At 40.3% G+C, this 20,898-nt stretch overlaps 1 protein-coding gene across 4 annotated transcripts in view; it reads right to left on the reverse strand.

Annotated features, from left to right (window-relative positions):
- Nucleotides 1-20,898, reverse strand: part of Arhgap10 (Rho GTPase activating protein 10) — a 290,987-nt gene that overhangs the window by 205,904 nt on the left and 64,185 nt on the right. For all 4 annotated transcript variants that reach the window (XR_005737333.2, XM_040293220.2, XM_005327533.5 and 1 more), the window contains exons 2-3: nucleotides 13,946-14,041; nucleotides 13,813-13,874 (exon numbers count right to left, since the gene is read on the reverse strand). Coding sequence is in view for 3 of the 4 variants with exons in the window: in XM_040293220.2 (XP_040149154.2) it covers nucleotides 13,813-13,874; nucleotides 13,946-14,041 (158 nt within the window). In the remaining variant the exon portion in view is untranslated. The remainder of the gene's footprint in view (nucleotides 1-13,812; nucleotides 13,875-13,945; nucleotides 14,042-20,898) is intronic.

Here is a 20,898-nt window from a genome sequence, read left to right on the forward strand (position 1 = left end):
TTCCCAGCCCGGCAGAAGGATGGCCTAGGAGACCTTCGATGCCCTGCTCATCTCACATCCTGGGGTTCCGAGTGGGCCCGGAGGAGCAGAAGCACAGAGACTATTCCCGTGTTGCCTTAAAACACTGCAATGGCAGACTCAAGACTCCATCAGAACTTCATGATTTAGAGTAAAAGAACAAAGGGATCGTCAATGTTGTGGGGGATGAAAACATTTCCAGCGACTGCCCAGGACTGAATCCCTTTGCATTGGCCATGTAAGAACCTTAACTGGGTAAGAAGGGAATGAACGGTCATCTTTAGTGACCCTACAGATCAGGCCAGGGCTAAGGAATTTGTTGCCAGCAAGGGCTGACCAGAAGAGGACGGGACTCCACTGTTGGGGGAAGTGCTGCCGAGGCCCCAGCAGAGATCAGAGGTAACATTCCGATGCTGTCAATCCTAAAGAGAAAAGGGCTTCAAGCCCCAAACCCATGCTCAGTAACAAGACAATAAAACCTAACTACAGCCCGTGACATCTTTAGTCGCAATTTTTTTTAAAGTGTCAGCGGAGGCAAAACAATGAACACGTCGGTATAAATACTCAATCGTGCCTTTCCAATTACTCAGTACTAACAAACACAGAGTGAGTACAACAGAAGGACTTAATGGCTGTTCCCCACGGACCTCATTTTTTTAAGCCTGGATTCCAAGTGTTTCTGACCCCCAGAGGAATGCATAATCTGAGGGCAAAGAAGAATTTCCACTATTTTCTCCCATGACCTTCCAGACTCTTCCCATTTCATTATGCTAAAGGGAAAACTCGACTTTCCAATTCCGAGGTCAAGAATAGCAGCGAAGGAACCACTCGGCAAAGATGGTCTTTATTTTTCCTTGAAACAGAGCTTGAGAACAGGCACCAAGGAACTATCACATGTATCTGAACATAGTTTTTTTTTTCCTCCCAAAATGATTCCTCAGGGGGGGAAAAAGGGATTTGCTTTATATGTAGATTCTTCCAGAATCTTCAAGATTCTTCCCATTAGTTTGATATCAAAAAGAAAAATTGAGGAATCCTAGCCCGAAATGGCCCCTAACACATCTAGTTTCAGATTCTTAGAGTTACAAAAACAAGAGGAAGCTAAAATATTTAAGAGATTTAGTTATTCTGGAGATGACCTAAAATTTCTAAGTTCAGTGTTTAGGGAATATAGATCCCTTTAAAAGGAGCAAGGGCAGTGGATACATTAAGACAACCATGAACACACATCTCGGGGATGTTTTTAAAAAGAAAATGTTCAATTGTACTGCAAATAGGTTCTTGTGGCTTGAGATAACATTCCCTGCAAACACAATAGAAAGATTTTAAAAGGTGCTCTGTCTCAAAAACCTCAGACAGATGTGGCCATCTGCTCTGGAAAGCTGTGCTGAAAAACGCAGACCGTCTCTGGGATGAATAAAATAATGTCAAAGGTGTCTAGAGTCCAGAAAACTTAACAAGAGGGTAAAATATTTCTACAGTCCAAGCTGAACTTGTATATTAATTTAAAAATATGGACACATTTATCAAGTGAAGAATAAAAAGCAGACACCTGCCGGACATGGTGGTGCATGCCTATAATCCCAGCAGTTCAGGAGGCTGAGGCAGGAGAATTGAGTTCAAAGCCAGCCTCAGCAAAAAATGAGGCAATAAATAACTCGGTGAGACCCTGTCACTAAATAAAATACAAAATAGGGCTGGGGTTGTGGCTCAGTGTTCAAGTGCCCCCGAGCTCAATCCCCAGTCCCAAATTTTAAAAAGCAGACACCTGCTTATCTAGTAAGACATACAAATGCATACCTAAAAATGTGCATATCCAGACTATTCAAAAAACATTTCGTTTCCTATGGGAAAATGGTTCTGTCTTACATCAAGTATATTGGTAGTAGATACCTGTCATTTCATATTAAGCTGCACTTAAAACAAACCCCTTCCCAAGTATGAAGAATTTTACTAATGAGATAGAGCTCATCTCCCATCATAAAGGCTGAAAATGACAACCACAGGCTTTCCCAAACATCTTGTAGAAAGATAATGTCACTAAATTGATCATATATTCACACCTAAGACTACTAGCTAGTGCTTCAAAAAATAAAATCAGTGATCTGAGGCTGGGGCTATAGCTCAGTGGCAGAGTGCTTGCTAGCATGTGTGAGGCACTGGGTTTGATCCTCAGCATCACATAAAAACAAATATTAAAAAAAAAATCAGTGACCAGAAATTCCAGTAAAATGGTAGCTACTACTCCAGTTTGCAGAGGCAGCAAGTCTACCACGAGCCCCAAGGCACAGGGCAAACAGTATCTACACTCTCTGCAGTAGCAGTGTCCTCTCCAAGCCAAAAAAAAAAAAAAATTTAAGTCTACATATCACCAAAGCTCCATGATGCAACTTTGAGTGTCATTCCTGGTTCCCGAACCTTTTAAAATCCTGCAGTCTTTGATAAATCCTCTTTCAATGCAGAACAGCTAGCACTTGTCACCGAGAAACCAGACCAACATAGGCTTAATATTTTTTAAACTTTAAAACTGTACAAATGACACTGTCAAAATGCTTTCAGCACTATTTTTGTTAAGATTCCAAAATAAAATTTTCCCAACTGAACCACTCGTTAGTACTTACATTACTCTCCATGGATGCTCATATTTTGTTACCCTTCTCCATCTAGCCAGTGGCTACCCTGAACTGTATCTTCCCCTGTCAATCTATGCTCAAGTCCTACTAAGATTAAAATGGCCAATGAAGTCCTTATTTTCTTTAAAACAAAGGGAATAATAATAGAGTCAAAGATTCTGACATTGACAAAAAATGAAGTGTCACAATTTTGTTAACAGCCACACCACAGTGAAAACTAGGAATCCACTGTTTTCTCACTTGGGATTAGCCCTAACCAGTTCTATCTTTTAAATAATCTCCATGTGTTATTGATGATTCTCAACCATACAGGATTGATACTTTCTCCCTACCCACGTTAAATCAGGAAAGAAAATTCAAGGATGTCAAACCTGAAGCCATTTTAATGTCTAAATGAATCCTTGTATGGCATTTTATTTTAAGCACAGCTCAAGATAATATAATCCACCTCCATACGAGAAAATAATGTAAAAAGCAAATTAAATTTTATAGTAATGGTTCAAAATAAGAACTAGTGAGAATTTTAATGAACCCATATACAAAGCACTAACTGGGGCAAAGGTGCTATAAATTAACTCTACCGAGTTTGAACTTGAAAATTAGGAGTCAATTAATACAAAACTATTCCTTGAATGCCTGGTCTTTCCGCCCACAGCAGCTTCACTTAACAGTGCAGGGCTCATATTTGCATAATGTTTCAAATTTACTAGTTCATTTAACCACACTTCTGCTTTCACTGAGATAATCCAAGGATAAAATGTCCCCAGTAATAGGTTTTTAAATCAACTTTCAATCCTGAATCCTAAAACAAAAGGATGGGAGCAAAAGTTCTGGCCAAATAAAAAAAAAAATTAAGTCTATATATCACCAAAGCTTAAAGTGCTCTTCACATCTCTTCTACAAAAGAGTATCTTAGGACTTGTTTATACCTACTCCTTCCCCACTCCCCCTCAAAATGAAAGTTAGTATCAATTTTCAAAGAACAATTAAGAAAATTTTATTTAGATTTTTTTTAAATGAAATAACCTCTAAAGTGTTTTTTTTTAATTATGCTTAGGAAAAAATGAGAGTCAAAATAAAACAAAAGCTACTAAGTATTTTAGGAATGAGTTAGCCTAATAAGGATGCGTAGATATTTAACCTCAATCTTCTTTGCTTGTGTGCTTTAAAGACAATAGGGACCTTGAGTCTATTTTTTTAAATAGTTGGCCAGAACATTATGAGAGTGAAGTTAAAAAAACAGAAGTGAAGAAAAGTCTGTCAGAACACTATAAAAGTATCATGAAACAGAATTTGAGATTTAGGGTTTTTTACTTTTAAATAAATAAAAGACATTGTTGCTGTATGTATGTACGTGACTGTATGACCAATGTGATTCTGCAACCTGTACAATCAGAAAGATGAGAAATTATACCCCATTTGATTCAAATGTATGCAATGTCAAGATCATTGTACTGTCATGTGTAATGAAATAAATAAATAAATAAAATGTCTATGGGGAAAAAAAAGTTTCTTAAATGAATAGTATTAGTGTCATAGTTAGAAATGGAACCTCAAGCATAATAAAGCAATAAACTCTTGAGAAAAATATTAAGAGCATCTTTGACAAAGACTGGGTCTTCAGCCCTTCTGAAATACATAAGCTCCTGGAGTGGACAAAAGAAAGGAGGTGTGTGGAACCAAAAAGCTCCATCAGGCTACCAGCAGTAGCCACCATCTTGGAAAATAGCCTAATTCATCACTGCATCTCTACAGCACTACACAGCCTGCAGGCGGCATTTAAGACTATTTGTCTAATGAATCAAGACATATTCTCCCATATACTTAGGTAACAGAGCAGTGAGTCCACTGAGCATGGTGGCACACATCTGTAATCCCAGCGGCTTGGGAGACTGAGGCAGGAGGATTGCCAAGTTCAAAGCCAGCCTCAGCAACTTAGCGAGGTCCTAAGCAACTCAGTGAGACCCTGTCTCAAAGAAAAATATAAAAAGGGCTGTGGCTCAGTGGTAAAGCATCCCAGAATTCAATCCTGGTACAAAAACAAAAACAAAAAAAAAAAGAAGAAGAAGAAGAAAAAAGAACAGTGAGTCTATATAAATAATGGAACATTTCCTGCTGGTAACAATAACCAATGAACATTATGTTAAGTGACCCAACACATTATTTCCGATTTAAAACTGTCCGTTTTTATGTCAGTTGGGGTCCTCTAAGCAGACACCAAGAAAAACTTACAAATATAAGAAATGTTTTAGGGGAAACATTTATGAGAGAAAATTGGGGGTGGTGAGGCTAGAAGAGAGCCACCAGATAACAAAGGAGGTCTGACCCCAGGGAAAGGGAAGATAAGGCAGGCAGGCTGGGTGGTGTGTTCACCCAGAGTGGTTCTAGAGAAGTGTGGTAGGGCCACCTGTCAGAAGACTGTCTCCCTGAGTGTCCTTGAGTGTCCCTGTCACACTTAGTCACTGGCTGTGGTCAAAGGTGGGAGGCATGGCACTCACACAATGATACGAGATCGGAGCAGCTGGGCCTGACAGTCAATGGTCATTCTACTTGCATCGGAGTGGTGACCAGTGACTGGCACAGCTCCCACAGTCCAGTTTTTCACACTATCATGGCTACGGGCATTCCCTTGGACCTCTAACCCCACCATGAATTTAATGCTATCTTTCATTGATTAAAACATTCCACCATAAAGCAGAAAACATTCCATTATGTTGTATACTACCAAAAAAAGTGCTAATTAAATCTTTATACTGAAGCTTCTCAACAGTTTGCACTTTTATCATTACTAAGTTTTTTGAGAGTTTGGAGTATCTTAACCATAAACATACGTTAAAAAAATAAGCTAACTACATATGTTAAGATACTTCTAAAACTTCTTCACAATCCAATTCTTCTGGTTCACTTTTCATCTTAGGCACCAAAATCTGTTTTCCCCCTTTTTTTTCCTGCGCCACAGAAAACATTGGAGACGCACTGTTTCCTTAAGGGGGGCTTCACTGTGGCATCCAAGATTTTCTTCCATAATAGTCTTAAGTCACTGATCCTCCTACTTTCCTTGACCTAATCAGAATGTCTCAGTAGAAGGTTTTCAACCACTGCCAGACTTATTTCTTCTTTAAGTGGTTTTCAAAAGGTGTGTGAACTAGAAGACTGAGAAGCCAGTTGTCCAAAGAGGCCAGGAGAGGTACCAACCAAATTCCTGGCTCTTCATAAAGCTGCTTTGTGGACAGCAACTACACAGGAAAGGGTTAGGGGTGTACCTCACTAGTAAACCATGGGCTTATTAGCACACACAAGGCCCTGGGTCAATCCCCAGCACAGGCACAAATTGTAGGAATAGTATTAAATCTTACAGAGACCTGAAAATAAGGTATAATGTCTTTAGGATACCAGAAGATTACTTTTATTCTCTGTCCCCAACTTAGCTACAGCATGTCACTCCACCTCAGTGAGCTCCAATTTCCTCATTTTTATTTAATAATGTGGTTAAATATGTTTCCCTAAGTTCTCTCTCAACTGTTTTCAGAGGCCTTACCACTGAGTACTTGTATGACAGAATCTAAAGAATGATCCTAGGTGTCCTGGTCCACGCAGAATATTTTCCCCATGAAACACATGCAGCTAAACTAACTTCCACTGACAGAATCACTCTTCTGAATGAGACAACTAAATGAATGGGCTGGTTCCAATCTGGTGTCCTTTGAGGTATGTGTGTGTCTGGGTGGGGAAGGAAGATGAGTCCAGAGGCAGCTGATTCCTAAGAAGCAAAGAGGAGGCCCCAAGGAAATCAAATACAGGAAACATAGGTTTCAAAGGGGAAGTAGAATCTGGCGATGACAGGCTGGGAGGCCACAGATGATGATGAGTCACCAAAGAGGACACTGAGTCACAGGGCAAGGCCTCACCCAGAGAGAGCTCCAGGAAGGAGTCCAGGCCTCCTGCCCAAGACAATCCTCACTCATTCCAGAATTTTTATTTGAGTAAGTCTGTCATTGCTGTAGGATTCTAGGTAAGTAAACATTAAACGCTCAACAGGTATATCCCTGACAAGCAGGTTTCACAACAGCATCTGAATGAATTATAATGGGTTTATGAGAAAATAGGACATAAAAAAAAAAGCAACATTGTCAAATGGTAAAGGTCAGTTCCAAGGAGAAAAGTCTTCCTAAAGCTAGGTCATGGATAACTTTTAAAGCAAATATAATAAAGTAAATATTTTTCATGAACAGGCATAAGATGGATTTTCCCATTTTGAATATGCCTGCCAACAGAAACTCACGTAAAAATGTGTAACTTTATCTGTAGAAGTGATTAAAACAAGTTTGATATAGCTGTTTATTATCATTATAATTACTGTAAGGTCAAACTAAAAACATCTTTCCAATGGCATCTAGCGTCATAAACACTTATGACCATAAAGGAACTCCAAGCAATATTAAACACAAATTAAGCAATATGGAAATGCCTAATAGCAGAAACCTGCTCCTTAAGTCTCAAATCCTTTGGAAATGCCAGGTAAAAGCTTTGAAAGATTACTTTAACCTCCTAGGAGATATGAGATCATCAGAAAGCAATCTCTAGTACATTCAACTTCCAGACAGATCTAGCTCTGAGGCAAGGATTGCCAACCAAGATTTCAGGGCAACCAAGGCCAGGGGCCCTGATTTTTAGAAGCCTCAGAATCACCTGGAGGGTCTATTACAGCACCAGCTGGCCAAACCCACCCCAGAATTTGATTCCATAGGCTTGGGGCAGGGCCAGAGAATAAGCAATTCTGGCACGTTCCCCTTTGATGCTGTTGGATCAGGAGTCAAGCATGGAGAACAAATGTCTAGATCATACTAAAGAAAAACTATCGTGAAATTTTTGCCAAAAGTCAAAATAGTATTGTTTAAAGTGGGTTAAATCTATTTTAGTAATATTATAAAAACACTTGGGATTTTTTGTTTCTGCAGTGTTGGGATTGAACCCAGGGGCACAATGCAGGAGTGCTACTTTCCCAGCCCTTATTTTTTGAGACAGGGTCTCACTAAGTGGCTGAAGCTGGCTTCAAACTCGCAATCCTCCTGCCTTGGCCTCTTGAGTTGATGGGATTACAGGTGTATGCCACTGTTCCTGGCTATAATATGCTCTTTAAATAGGGAAGGGGGCAATTTGGAACATAGCAAAAAATCATTGTTAAAAAAAAAAAAGAAAATGTTATGGAAGAGATTGAAGACAGTAAATGAATGACGAGAAAGAAATGAACTGGGGGGGGGGGCAAGTATGGGCCTTTCCTGAGACCATCTTCACCACAGGGAAAGCCTCAACCCTCAGCAGCTCAGGACCTTCTGAGGACATGTTAGTCAGCAGGTGTTCTCTGCCTGGTGTTTTCCCAAGGGTGAAGTATGAGGTGGAGAAAAACAAGATGGAGTAAAGAAGGTCTCAAGGGACTGAAGGTCCGTCTTCCAAGTAGGGAAGGGACACAGCAGGTGGTCAAGGTGTCTTTGGGCCCCATCTGGCATGCCTGGCCTTCCCTCTCCAGGCACACTCTTCCCTGAGCTTCCCTCGCCTCTGGCGCTCACACCAGAGCTTGCTTTGCACCAGAATCCTTAGAAACTGAGCCATGATTTGCAGAATAGTGAGAAAAATCACAATGATCTGTTAAAAGGACACACGTAGACAGAGCCATACAGTCTGAAGGGCTTTCTGGAGAGCATATAAATACTGCTACATGACTTTAAGTGTCCTTAGACTCCTGGACGGCGGCCCACCTCAGGTAAGTACAACACGTCCTGCCACACCAGAGAACCTCGCCAGGAGCTGGCAGAAGAGCACACAGCACTTCCTCAGAGAACAGGCGCAGGAGAGAGCACAGTTGGTTCTGGCCACCAGCTGGACCCTGCTGGCTCCACAGTCAAAGCTGGCAGCAGCCTCAGTAAAGACTACTCTTCAGAGCACCGTTTTGAAGGCAATATTGACATTTTAAAGGGCTAGGCATATCCATTCATGGAAACTGGACTTCTGGGTGTGGATGGAAACAGTGACTTCTTTTTTTAGACTGGTGCTCTTTGAACTTCTCTCCCCAATAACTCATTTTTTGATTGGCTTTGTTTTCTTGTTTTTTTTTTCCTTCTTGTGTTATTGTTTTGTGTGTGTGCTAGGAATTAAACTCAGGTTCTGAAGCAAGCTAAGCACATGCTTTAGACCACAGTCCCCAAATCCATTTTGATATCACAGAACTGGACATTGGGGGTGGGGTGCAGGGATACAAACAGATGCTTTCAGTCCAACCAGTTTTCCCCTCAGGGAGGAAATCTGCACTACCATTCATCTTTCCTTACCTGGCTAACTCTGATTCACCCTCAGGATTCGCCTCTCCAGGAGGCCTACCTCGAATTTCCAATCCCTTCATTACTACAAAAATTGCCATCTCCCCCAGGGGAAGCCAACTACTCAAGGGAAGGAAACAGGTCTTTATCTTTACAGCCTGTGCTTGGCACATGGTGATACTGGAACTAAACACAGCCTGCTTGGGCATACACATGAGGCACGTGGATATATATAGTTTTTGGCTCAAAACCAAGAAGTGAAAGGAAGATAAGTACAGCAGGGATGAGGGGAGAAAAAGGGGGGGAGGGTGGGGATTAAAATCAAATTCCTCAAATGTATGACTTTGTCAAAATGAACTCAAATATTACATACAATCAGAATACTCAAAAAAGAGGCTACAATTAAGAAAAAGGACTATTCAGTTTTCTGAGTGAACTCTATGAAAAAAATACATGTACACATGATATTTAATTTGTTGTCACAGAAATGTTTTAGGAGCTCAAAAACTAGGATGGTAACATAACGAATCACCAATGTACCCAATTCTCATTTTTAAAATTTATGAACATTTTGAAAATCTATTTGTTCATCCTTATCAACATTTAAAATATATTTTAAAGCAAAAATAAAAATAAACAGGAACTTGTTCCAGATTGAGCTTCCAGATAGATGACTTTATCCCCTTAAAATATAAAGTCCTACTTAACATTTATTTAGAATATAGAAAACTAAGTTATTTGGCATCAATCTTTGCCTTCTAAAGCATACTGGATTTTTTTAAATTTTAATGACTCGGCCTTAATTGATAAATACCCAATTATGCTCCACCATTATTTAATTAGGACTTCAGGAAGTACTGAGCCAATTACTTTTAGAGAACCAGCCATCATTAGAATTCCGTTTCATTTCTTGGAAGCCACCTTAGACCGCTTCTACTTCCATCTGACCATTGTCATTTTGTATTCCTTTTTTCATCTGTGGCTTTTAACATGCTGGATTTGCACACATTTTAAGTAAAACAAGTTTTTAGAAATTTCTCAGAATGCACTGACATCCATTTTAGCTACTTCAAGTTCTTCCTTGTCACCGTGTTCAGGAGACACGAGCTTGCAGAACAGTCCAAAGGCGCTCCCCTGTATTTCCACCCCACAAACTCCCAGCTCCAGTGATACACCTTCCCATCTTCCTCACAGTCGCAGGCTTAGCTGCTGCCCTCTCTGTGGCGGCCACACTCAATACCTTTGTGATTACCCTTAGTCCATTTTCACTAACTTTTTCCCATTACTCCCTAGGACGATGCTAGAAATTGCTTTAGACGGTATATGTTGAGGTTGAAGGCTGGTGTCTCGGAATGCATAAGTGTTCAAAGGTATTTGAAGAAGCAAATGCAGCCTTAATGATTCCACACAATTCTCATGACTACCAAAACAAAGTGATTGCTGACTATATCAAGATGAGACACCAACAACATCATATGGGTTAAATGTCACTTCAGCTGTTATTAATTATTTTAAATCATTTAGGAAAGTACTAAAAGTTTTTTTTTTTTTAATAAAAACAGAATAGCACTAGAAATTCTTGTCACGGGGAAAAATAAGAACAACCTACAGATTTAAAGTGACTTAGAAAGTTAAGCATCAAATGTAATTCATTTGAGTCTAGACCAACTGTTAGTTGCGGAGGAGAGGGGAGGAGACAGATTTTCAATGAATGTGAGGAAAATGTGAACATGACTCAATTACTAGTGAAATTAAGAATTATTGTTTGCTGGTGATAAGGATGCTGTTGTTTAACACTTGTCACCTTTGGGAGAAATCTGCTGAGCTATTTGTGGATGAAAGGAACCTGGACTTTCTGTCAAAACAATGGAGGAAGCAATGAGGGATTCTGGAGAAATAGGATTGGCTGAGAAGCAGGTTGCTGAGTATATGTAGTTTTAATGTATTTTCCCCTCTATTTTCATAAAAGCTTACAATTTTCAAACTAAAAAGGAAGAGAGCATTACGGGTGTTCTGTTAATCCTCTTCTTGGCAGTAGCTGCTCTCCACTGAGCTCCTACTACCCAGCGGAATGTCTCTGTTCCCAGAAATAGGTTGCAACACACTGTGCCATTCCTCTCGGGTCCATGGCCATTGGTAGACACCATCCTATTCTCACATTTACCCTGTACCACGAACTCAACCTTATTGTCTGGTCCCACCTAAAACAGACCCTACTAACACCATCACAGAGAAGATTAAATCAAATAGTCATCTAACAGCTCCAAGAACCATGCCACCTATATCATACAGTCTAAGACCATGTGACACTCTGACCTTATCAATTCATTCCAAGGAACATAAGACAAATCAACTATCAAAATAGACCGTGGTCATATGGTATTTCCATAGAGCTAAATCCAGCCCACTCTGCCCAGAACTCTCCTGCAGAGACCAGGTGGATGCCTTGTACTGACCTCTGAAAAGGCCTTTGGCACTTTACCATTCAGGAGTTAACGTAGTGGGTCTTTTGGGAGTTTTTTTTTTTTTTTTTGGGGGGGGGGGAGGGGTTACCAAGGTTTAAACCCAGAGGCACTTAACCACTGAGCCACATCCTCAGCCCTTTTAATTTTTTATTTTGAGGTCTCAACAAGTTGCTTAGGGGCTTGCTAAATTGCTGAGGTTGGCTTTGAACTCATAATCCTCCTGCCTCAACCTCCTGAGTGGCTGGGATTACAGGCATGTGCCATGGCACCCTTACACTTGATCTACTTCTGATTCTCACCCTGCTTTATTTCATTTTGTAGCACTAATGTCTGCCCCAGAATGTTTCTGTTTTGTTTATAACTGCCCAGGACCTTATGATATTTATTCATTATCACCTCCTCTCCCTAGAAGGTAATGTCCATGAAGGCAAGGACTCTGACCTGTTTGCCTCTGTGTCCTCAGATTCTAAACAATAACTGGAATGTAGAAGGAGCTCAATAAATATTTGCTGGATGCTCAGTGTCCCAGAAAAGAAGCAAATATCCAAGAGTTCTGAGGGAAAAAAAGCTGACACTATTAAAGAATCCTCATCACCCATGCACACCAGTTCATGCAATAGAAAGATGTCATAATGCCATTTTCTCTACTATCATGTTTAGTCTTCCTTAAATAGTTGAAAATCCAGTGACTACAGAGTAACAATAGTAGCTGTCAATGTGTACCTAATGGGAAAAACCTAATAGGACCACAATATTTTCATATCTCCTCTATGAAATTTCCAACATTCACCAATTATCTCAGAGCTTAGGGAACAGTGCAAATTATATCAGGACTTTCAGAGCACATTTGTCTGTCACTTTTTAAATCAAAATCAGTATCCTCTTAGCCTAGCACTGGGGTAAGCAGCTGTAATTCCAGCTATTCTGGAGGTTGAGGCAGGAGGATCACATGTTCAACCCAGCATGAGCAGCTTGGCAAGACCCTGTGTTAAAATAAAATTTAAGAAGGGATAGGAAGTAACTCAGTGATAAAGCACTTGTTTAACACCTATAAGGTTCTGGGTTCAATCCTACGTGTGCCACCCATACTCCTGCCCCCCAAAATAAAAGTTACCTTCCTCTTCTACTTCTGCCTCTATTATTATTCTACCCAAAAGAAAGAAATACCTACCAGCCACCTCCTGAGAAATTAAAACACCTTAATGAGTCCCTGGGATCCCCTGCACACACACATACATGTGTGTGCACACACACATACATGTGTGTACACACACACACACACAGACAGCTCTCTGAAGCTGGCTGCAAGTTGGGGGTTGGAGGGGTCAAATTTCTGATGTTTTTTTTCATGTCCCAGCTCTCTCTCATTTTGCCATGTGATTGTTAAGTTATAAATGAAGAAGCAGAGGCACAATAACTTAAGGTACTTTAACACTATCTACCTTAAAAAAGCTGATGTGAAAATTAAATGATTTAATAATTAGAGAAACAGTCAAGGTTAATTATCTCAACTTTCATGGTCAACATCAGTATTACTACTGCATCTGAAACCATCCCACACTTACACTTCAACAATTACAATTCTAGGTAGTGCTCCTTCTCAAGAACCTAGTAGAAAGAGTTTGTTTTTGGTTTTGCTTTTGTTTTAAAAGCCTGAAAAAACCCACTATGAACAGTGTGTCATATTCCAGTAAATCTTGATTGACTTAACAAATGTCAACAGGAAGAAAATGCAACCTTTTAAGACAGGCAGGCAAATATTATTTAATATCCTCCAACTTCATTGCCAAGCGCATGTTAAATAAGATCATCTGCTGAAGCCAGTCACAGAGCACCAGGCACCTGGGGGCACCTGATAGAGGGGGATGTTCTTGTTAGTGCTATGATCACAGCTTCCATACCAAGTGGGACTGCAGGGACTTCCAGACTTGAGTTCTGTCCTCCCCACATGGCCTAGCAACTCGCAGAGCTATGAGTCAGGCTCTCACATCACCCCACTGTTCCTCTGCCCCTAAAGAAGCTTTTCTGCTTTCAGGTTTGTAAAATGTGAAGGCTCTACATGTGCTTCTATGAAATGGGATTAAATAAAGTGTTCAGCTACTAACAGAGCTAAGAAGCACCCAAGCCTACATTTCACAGATGAAGATACAGGGCTTTGGTCAAAAGGTACAGACACCTGTCCCGGAGCCAACCACAGTCAGTGTCAGAGCTGCACTAAAAGGGGGGATCCCGAAACCTCATCCATAGTTCTTCCCACTAAATGCCCTACTACCCCCCCCACCCTAAACTGCATCAGAACTTCTACCAGAACCAGTTTCTAAGCCCAGACTTCCCTCCGCCCTTTGAAATCTGACTTGTTAATTTAAGTCTCTCTTCACTTACCATGATTTCTCTCTGTTCTTCCAGATTCTTCAAAAAATTTGAAAATTCACGTAAGGAGGCATCTGCAAAGAGAAAGGAGTGAGTATCTGGTGGCCACAGCAGAGGGAAGCAAACCAAAGGTCTGTGCTCATACCTATGCAGCGCTCGTCATCAGTCTCAGCGTCACCAATGAACTCGAACTTGAAGTCTCTGAGTGAATGAGCAAACTTTCGCTGGGCAGCTGAAAGATCTAGAAAAGAAAGAGACAATGATTACTTGGGGGCTGATTTTCAGCCAAGGCTTAGAAGATGGGCAGAGTTGCAGAGCACCTCTCCACTCAGTCCGCCAAGGCCAAGCCTACTCCCGCCGCCCTCAGCCAGGAATTCTCTCTGGACACCTGTTGTCTAGCCCATGAGCTGGCACAGAACAAGTCACTGAGAATCGTTTACTCCCTCCTCACCTTCACCTTCCCAGGTCTGATTATTTCACACCATTCCCCTAAAGCACTGTCCCTGCTGGCTCAGGTCAGAACTCGCTCCATTTAAGCTCAGGATCCACTTAGAGCAGACACACATGATAGAACATGGGCCCTCAAGGAAATATGGCTGCCTGACACAGCGTGGAATCTGAGGGTCTCACAATCCAAGGTCAGCCATCCAGGTGCTCTGAAATAGCTGCCAAATGACCTTACGGCCAGAAAAACCCAGAAGACTCAGAACATTTAAAAAAAAAAAAAAACCCACCAACACACAGCATTGTGGGGGGGGGTAACTGGAAGACAAGACAAAGTAGAAGAAAAAATTATATAAAACAACTATAGATGTCAATTCTTTTCATTAACAGTGGAAAACTATTCTTAACAGCTGGGGGGGGTGTCACTCAGTGGCACAGCACTTGCCTATCAGGAAAAGGCCTCCATTCCACCTCCAATACCACACACACACACACACACACACACACCCTATGCTCACTCAGGTTTAGTGACTTGCCCAGTGAGACAATTATTGAGCTGAGAATATAGCTCAGAAGTAGAGCACTTGCCTGGCATGAACAGTGCCCCGAGTTTGATCCTCAGCACTATGAAAATAATAAAATAGGTGAACGTTTATTTCAATGGCCATTCCCCATGCCGGGTCGTTTGCACAGTGTATCTTCATTCAACATTCTCAAGAGAGATATAAAATGGATTATCTCCACTTTTCAAACACTTCAAGCTAAGAGATGTTAAGTGATCTGCACAAGGTTACACAGCTACCACAACAGTCAAGGACTGATTTTATTCAAGAGCCATCTGTCCAAAGCCCACGCCCTGACCAGTACATTAGCATTCCTCTCATCTAAAGCACTTTATAAGAATCTGCTCAATGACTCCCATGTTTCCCCCAGCTCCTGTCTCAGCACAATGAGGACATTAGGTTAAATTTCATATCAAGAAAATAGATATGAAATTAACATTTGTTTTGCTGGTTCCACATTTGTTTTCTCTTTAAAATTATAAAACCACTGAAGGACCTAAATGGGAAAGGCAAAACTGTGAAATCATTAGAAGATGGCACAGGATTATAATTTCTTGTCCTTGGAGGATGGAAGAAAAGGACAACCAGGGGGACTGCAAGCCTGGCAGGCACATCTGCACCATGTGACTTTGCAGCTCCTCCCCAGGATAACTAGTGTTTCCCAGCCCTTGAATCTGGGGTGGTCCCATGACCAACAGAATATGGGGAAAGTGGCACTGAGCCAATTCTGAGCCTTCACCTCAAGAAACTTGACACACCTCTGCTCGACTCAAAACTGTCCTCCATGTGAACATGCGCAGGCCCGCCTGCCTGCTGGCTGATAAAAGTTGTGTGGCTTGGTCACCCCTCGCTGGCCCAGCAGTTGGCTGCAAATTGCAAAAGCAGTCTCCCTGCACATGTGTGAAGGCTGTCCAGAGGTAAGAGCTACCCAGGCTGCAACCCTCGTTGACATACGTACATGGCTGCTGTTCTAAGCCACTAGGTAAGAGGCGATTGATTACAAAGAAAATAGAAAGCTAGCGTAGAAAAACTAGTCAAATTTGGGTTCAATTAAAAAAACATTAAGCTGGGGCTGTAGCTTCAATGGTAGAGCGCTTGACTTGCAGGTGTGAGGCCCTGGGTTCAATCCTCAGCACCACATAAAAATAAATAAAAATATTTTTAAAAAAGCATTAAGCAGAACTTGAATAGGCCCTTCCTAAAAGGATCTGAAAGAATCAAGTAGCCCAGGGATGCAGGAAAAGGTACTCCAGTCACCAGTGACTACTAAAGTGAACATTAACACCTCAAGACACCTCAATACACTCATCCAATCAGCAAGAGTTAATTCTAGCAATTCCAAGGGCTGGTGTGACCATGTGGAGGAACCAATGCTCCTACACCTCAGAGTAAGAATTGGTGTAACTCCTCACATTTTAAGGTGTGCTGCATTTTCTAGGACATCGGATGATACCCTACAACAAAAATTTTCCTCCTAGGTAAGTTCATTTGAAAAAAAACAACTCATGCCATGGGTACTTGTTAACACAGTACTAAGAGATCCACAGCAGACCAGATCACTGTAATCTCCAGATACCAGGAGAAACAAAATATCTGCCAGCAGCACAAATGAATTATAGTATGTATAGTCATATGCTGTAAAATAAAAAATACAGTACACTCACGTGTCACCACAGATGAAACAATTTGGAGGGGGGAAACAGTAAGACAATAGCGTCGACATAGTATAGTTCTCTTACATAAAGTTCAAAACAAGCTAGAGTACTTGAGTAGGTTGTTTACATGGGTCACAAAATCTTAGGACAGTCTCGAAAGCCATGCAATGCTTACCTCTGGGTACAAAGGACAATGCGGTCAGAGCTACAAAGGTATTAATATTGCAAAACCCCATAGACAGCTAAGGATAGCTACATTATTCTTCAAACTGTATGTTGGTTTCATATAGGTGTTTTTTTTTAAATTTTTTTTTACCATAACTGCACAGTTAGCCAGAGGTCGGGGCTGAAGGAATGCTAGGGATTGAACCCAGGGCCTTGTGCATGCTAAACATGTGCTTTACCACTAAGCTACATCCCAACCCCAAAATTAAATTTTAAAGACATAACAAGCCTAATGCATAGCTCATTAGGCCCTTCTAAAATAACTCAGTTTCCACTGTAATCCAGGCAGCATGCAAGCACTTTCCAAGATCCAGCCACACTGACCAGCTCTTGGCTGACATGTGTCAACCCATTCCAGGTAGGGATGCTTCACCTTGCCGCTCCCTCAACTCTGAAGCTCAGGTCAGGAAATGCTCCTCCTCAGACCAGCCTTTCTGACACAGTGCTACCCCATGTCCAGAGGCTCTCTACATGCCACCTGCATCTTCACAGCACTGGTTACTAGGAATTATCTCAGGCAACACTTCCTCAAGGTCATCCTCATCCCACTCTCAAACATCACTTCCCTGAAGCAGTAACGGACAGCACTGAGCCTATCTATCCTTGAAACTCCTCAAACAGTCACCATTTAGAGTGGAAACATTTAAAATTCTCTAGTGTAGCTCTTTGAAATATATAGTACATTATGGTCACTATGGCCACCTTCTCACTCCTAATTGCAACCTGCACAACCCATTCCAATGGGAAATGAGTTTCTCTAAATGTTTTCTTCCAGTAGGTTCAGGTCTGTTGTAAGGAAAATAAAGGAAACACACAAGATGCAGAGGCAAGAAAATAGCTGTCCCTCCAAGCAGCCACGTTTATTTATATCAAAGAGCTGCGCTAGGTCATTAGTGCCATGACTACATTAACGTTATTACTGTAATCCTAGGTGCTGAATATCTGAGATCAAAGTCCAGGCTGATAAGACACAAATCCTCTTCTTGAAGGACATTACCATAGCAACTAGATACTGCACCTGCATCAGTTATCTTAGCTTCAAAGAGAACCTGCTGAGCACTCCAAGTGTGGGAAACAGAATGCCAGTTACCCCCAGGAGTTTGCTCACCAGAGGCATGATTCCCGGGTCAGAATACCTACAGCCTTATATTTAAGTCTTTAACCCATTTGGAGTTGATTTTTGTAGCTGTTAGATATCAGGGTCTAGTTTCATTCTTGTGTTAGATGTCTTTTCAATAAACGGTGCTGGGGAAAATGATTATCCTTTCTCTGATCCATGTTCTTAGCAAAAAAAAAAAAAAAAAAAAAAAGCTGTAAATGAGTGTGTTTACTTTAGGTGCTCTATTCCATTTCATTTTTCTTCGTGTCTGTTTTATGCCAATGCTGTGTTGGTCTGATTATTATAGCTTTATAGTATATTTTGTTGTCAGTACAATGCCTCCCACCTTGTTCTTTTTAGTCAATATTGCTTTGACTGCTTAGGATTTTTGTGGTTCCATATGAATTTTAAGATTTTTTTTCTAATTCTGTGAAGAATGTTATTTTACAGGGATTATACTGAATCTCAAGGGTCCTTTTGGGTACTATGGACATCTTAATATTGATTCATGTAATGTATGAACATGAAATGTCTTTCCATTTTTTATCCTTTATTTCTTTCACTGATGCTTTATAAATTTTCCAGAGATCTTTCAATTTTTTGGTGAAATTTATACCTACATACGTTTTTTTGTAGCTATTGTAAATGGGATTACTTTTTCTTTTTTACTTTTTCATATAATTTGCTTTTGATGTATAGCAATGCTACAATTTTTTTTTTCCTCTTGCGTCCTATAACTTTGCTGAATTTGTTTTATTGGTTCTAGTAGGCTTTTTTGGCAGAGTCTCCAGGGTTTTCTATATATAAAAATCATGTCATGTGAAAACTGACAATTTTACTTCCTCTTTTCCAATTTGTATCTTTCTTCTTGCCCAATTACTCTGGCTACGAATTCTAGTAGTACACTGCATTAGAATTTTGAAAGTAGGTCAATCTTGTTGTAGATCCTAGCAAGAAAAGCTTTCAGCTTTTTCCAGTTGAGCATAATGTTGGTCTTCATTGTGTTATGTTCCTTCTATACCTAATCTTTAGTGTTTCTGTCAAGAATGAATTTTATTAAATGCTTTTTCTGTATCTATTGAGATGATCATATAGTTTGTGTTCTTCATTCTGTTAATGTGGTGTATCACATTTCTTAATTTCACATCCATGAGATAAAATGATTATTTACCAAGATCAAGTGGAATTTAACATGCTACTGGATTCATTTTGTAGCATTTTGTCCAAAGTTTTGCATTTATGTTCATCAAGGATATTGGCCTGTAGTTGTGTCCTTATCTGGTTTTTGTATTGCTGGTCATACTAAAAAAAATTATATAATATATATATATTCCTTCAAATGTATTCTGTAACTAAAAAATAGAATTCATTCTTATTTAAATATTTGATAGAACTCAGAAGCCGTTTGGTCCTGGGCTTTCCTTTGATGAGATTTTTATTACTGATACAATCAAACTTGGTATTGGTCTCTACAGTTTTCTGTTTGATGATTCATCTTTGACAAGGTCCATGTACCCAAAAATCTACCTACTGGGTCTCTTCAGGCTTTCTATTTCTATAGGATTTAACCTTGGTAGGGTTTAGTGTCCAGGAATTTGTTCATTTCTTCTACGTTATCAAATTTGTTGGCACACAACTGTTCGTAATAATTTCTAACAATCCTTTGTACCAACTAGTTTGAATTCAGCTTCGGAGAGCCTCCAGATCCTGGTTTAAAGTGTCACTGCTTGCCCTCGAATCTGTAAATGAGAAAAATGATTTCTAATAGGAGAGTCATCTATATATTAATAGCCTTTAGTTAAGTATGGAATATGAAACAAATGTAGGTGCTTAGCCAGAGTGGCTGGGAAGACCGCTTAGGCTGCTCCATCTTGAGTGAACTTCCAGGAGCACTCTGGGTATGTTATTTGGGTGTGTTATAACATCTGAAGTTACAAGTCCTTGACCCTATGGTTAACTATCTTCTACAACTTCTGACCAACAAAAGCACCAATGAGGACACCTGGGAAAATGTGGCATGTTATATAATGGTGGACTTGAAATGGAAAACAGTGAAGGAATACACTGTTTGCACTATTCTTAAAGTACAGAATTCTTTATAAACCACTGGATTCCAAAGCCTTTTTTAAATAGAGAAACTGTACCCAGAAGTTCACATTCGTTTTCATGTAGAGACCGAAACAACTGGATTATCAATGATGCAAAGGTCTGCCAAGGAAACTGCCCTCCACTCTGCACATCCAAACATGTCCCGAAATTCGTCAATGTTTTATTTAAAGAGGAACAGGGTAGAGATGCTAAGAATTTAATCTCATGCCAGATTCTTGCCAAAGAAATAAAGCTGATGTTAATCCAAGAAACTTGGACATTAAACAAAATTCCTCTAGGGTTGTGGATTGGCTTCATAATTTCATGTTTTATGAAACCAGCAGTAGCATTATATGCAAGGATAACATTGTAGATTCTCTGGATCAGTTTAAAGAGAAATTAACTCATTTTGTAGGTTTTAAAAAAAATCATACAAACACCTTGTGGGTACAAGGCTAGTGAGCACTGGGCTAATATAGGCCCAAAGGCCAAATCACAGGCTTTCTATTAATAGCTCTCAGACCAACAGTCCTGAAACTCCTGGTGCCCTTAAGGTGAAGTATTCCTGGCCCTAACTCTAAATCCAGCCCACCTGGTTTTCTGTGTAGTGTGTTCAACACATAACATCTAAAGTCACTAGAATGACTTGAAGTGACAAATTTATGAAATAAAAGAACAATCCAAGCCCACAAAGGTGAACATACCCCAAAATAATTCCATAAAGCTGGAGTGCAGGGCTTAAAACCCAATATGGCATATAACGGACAATCGGATACCAATTACCAAAATTACCAATCATTAAGAACCCTTCAGAAAGGAGTGGAGCCCAACAGGCAAGTCCTCACTGGATAATGTCATCCAGCCTTCTCTAAACCACACTACACACTTCTACAGTACTGCATACATCTTGCAGAATCAGAATCGAATGAGCCTAGGTACTGCAGAGAGGGAGACAGAATATGCACAAAGGTCACTACACATCAGAAGATGATGCTGGCAATCACCTAGCCACAGATTCCTTTTT

This window comes from Ictidomys tridecemlineatus, chromosome 9 (genome assembly GCF_052094955.1).
Source record: "Ictidomys tridecemlineatus isolate mIctTri1 chromosome 9, mIctTri1.hap1, whole genome shotgun sequence".
NCBI classification, from domain to species: Eukaryota; Metazoa; Chordata; class Mammalia; order Rodentia; family Sciuridae; genus Ictidomys; species Ictidomys tridecemlineatus.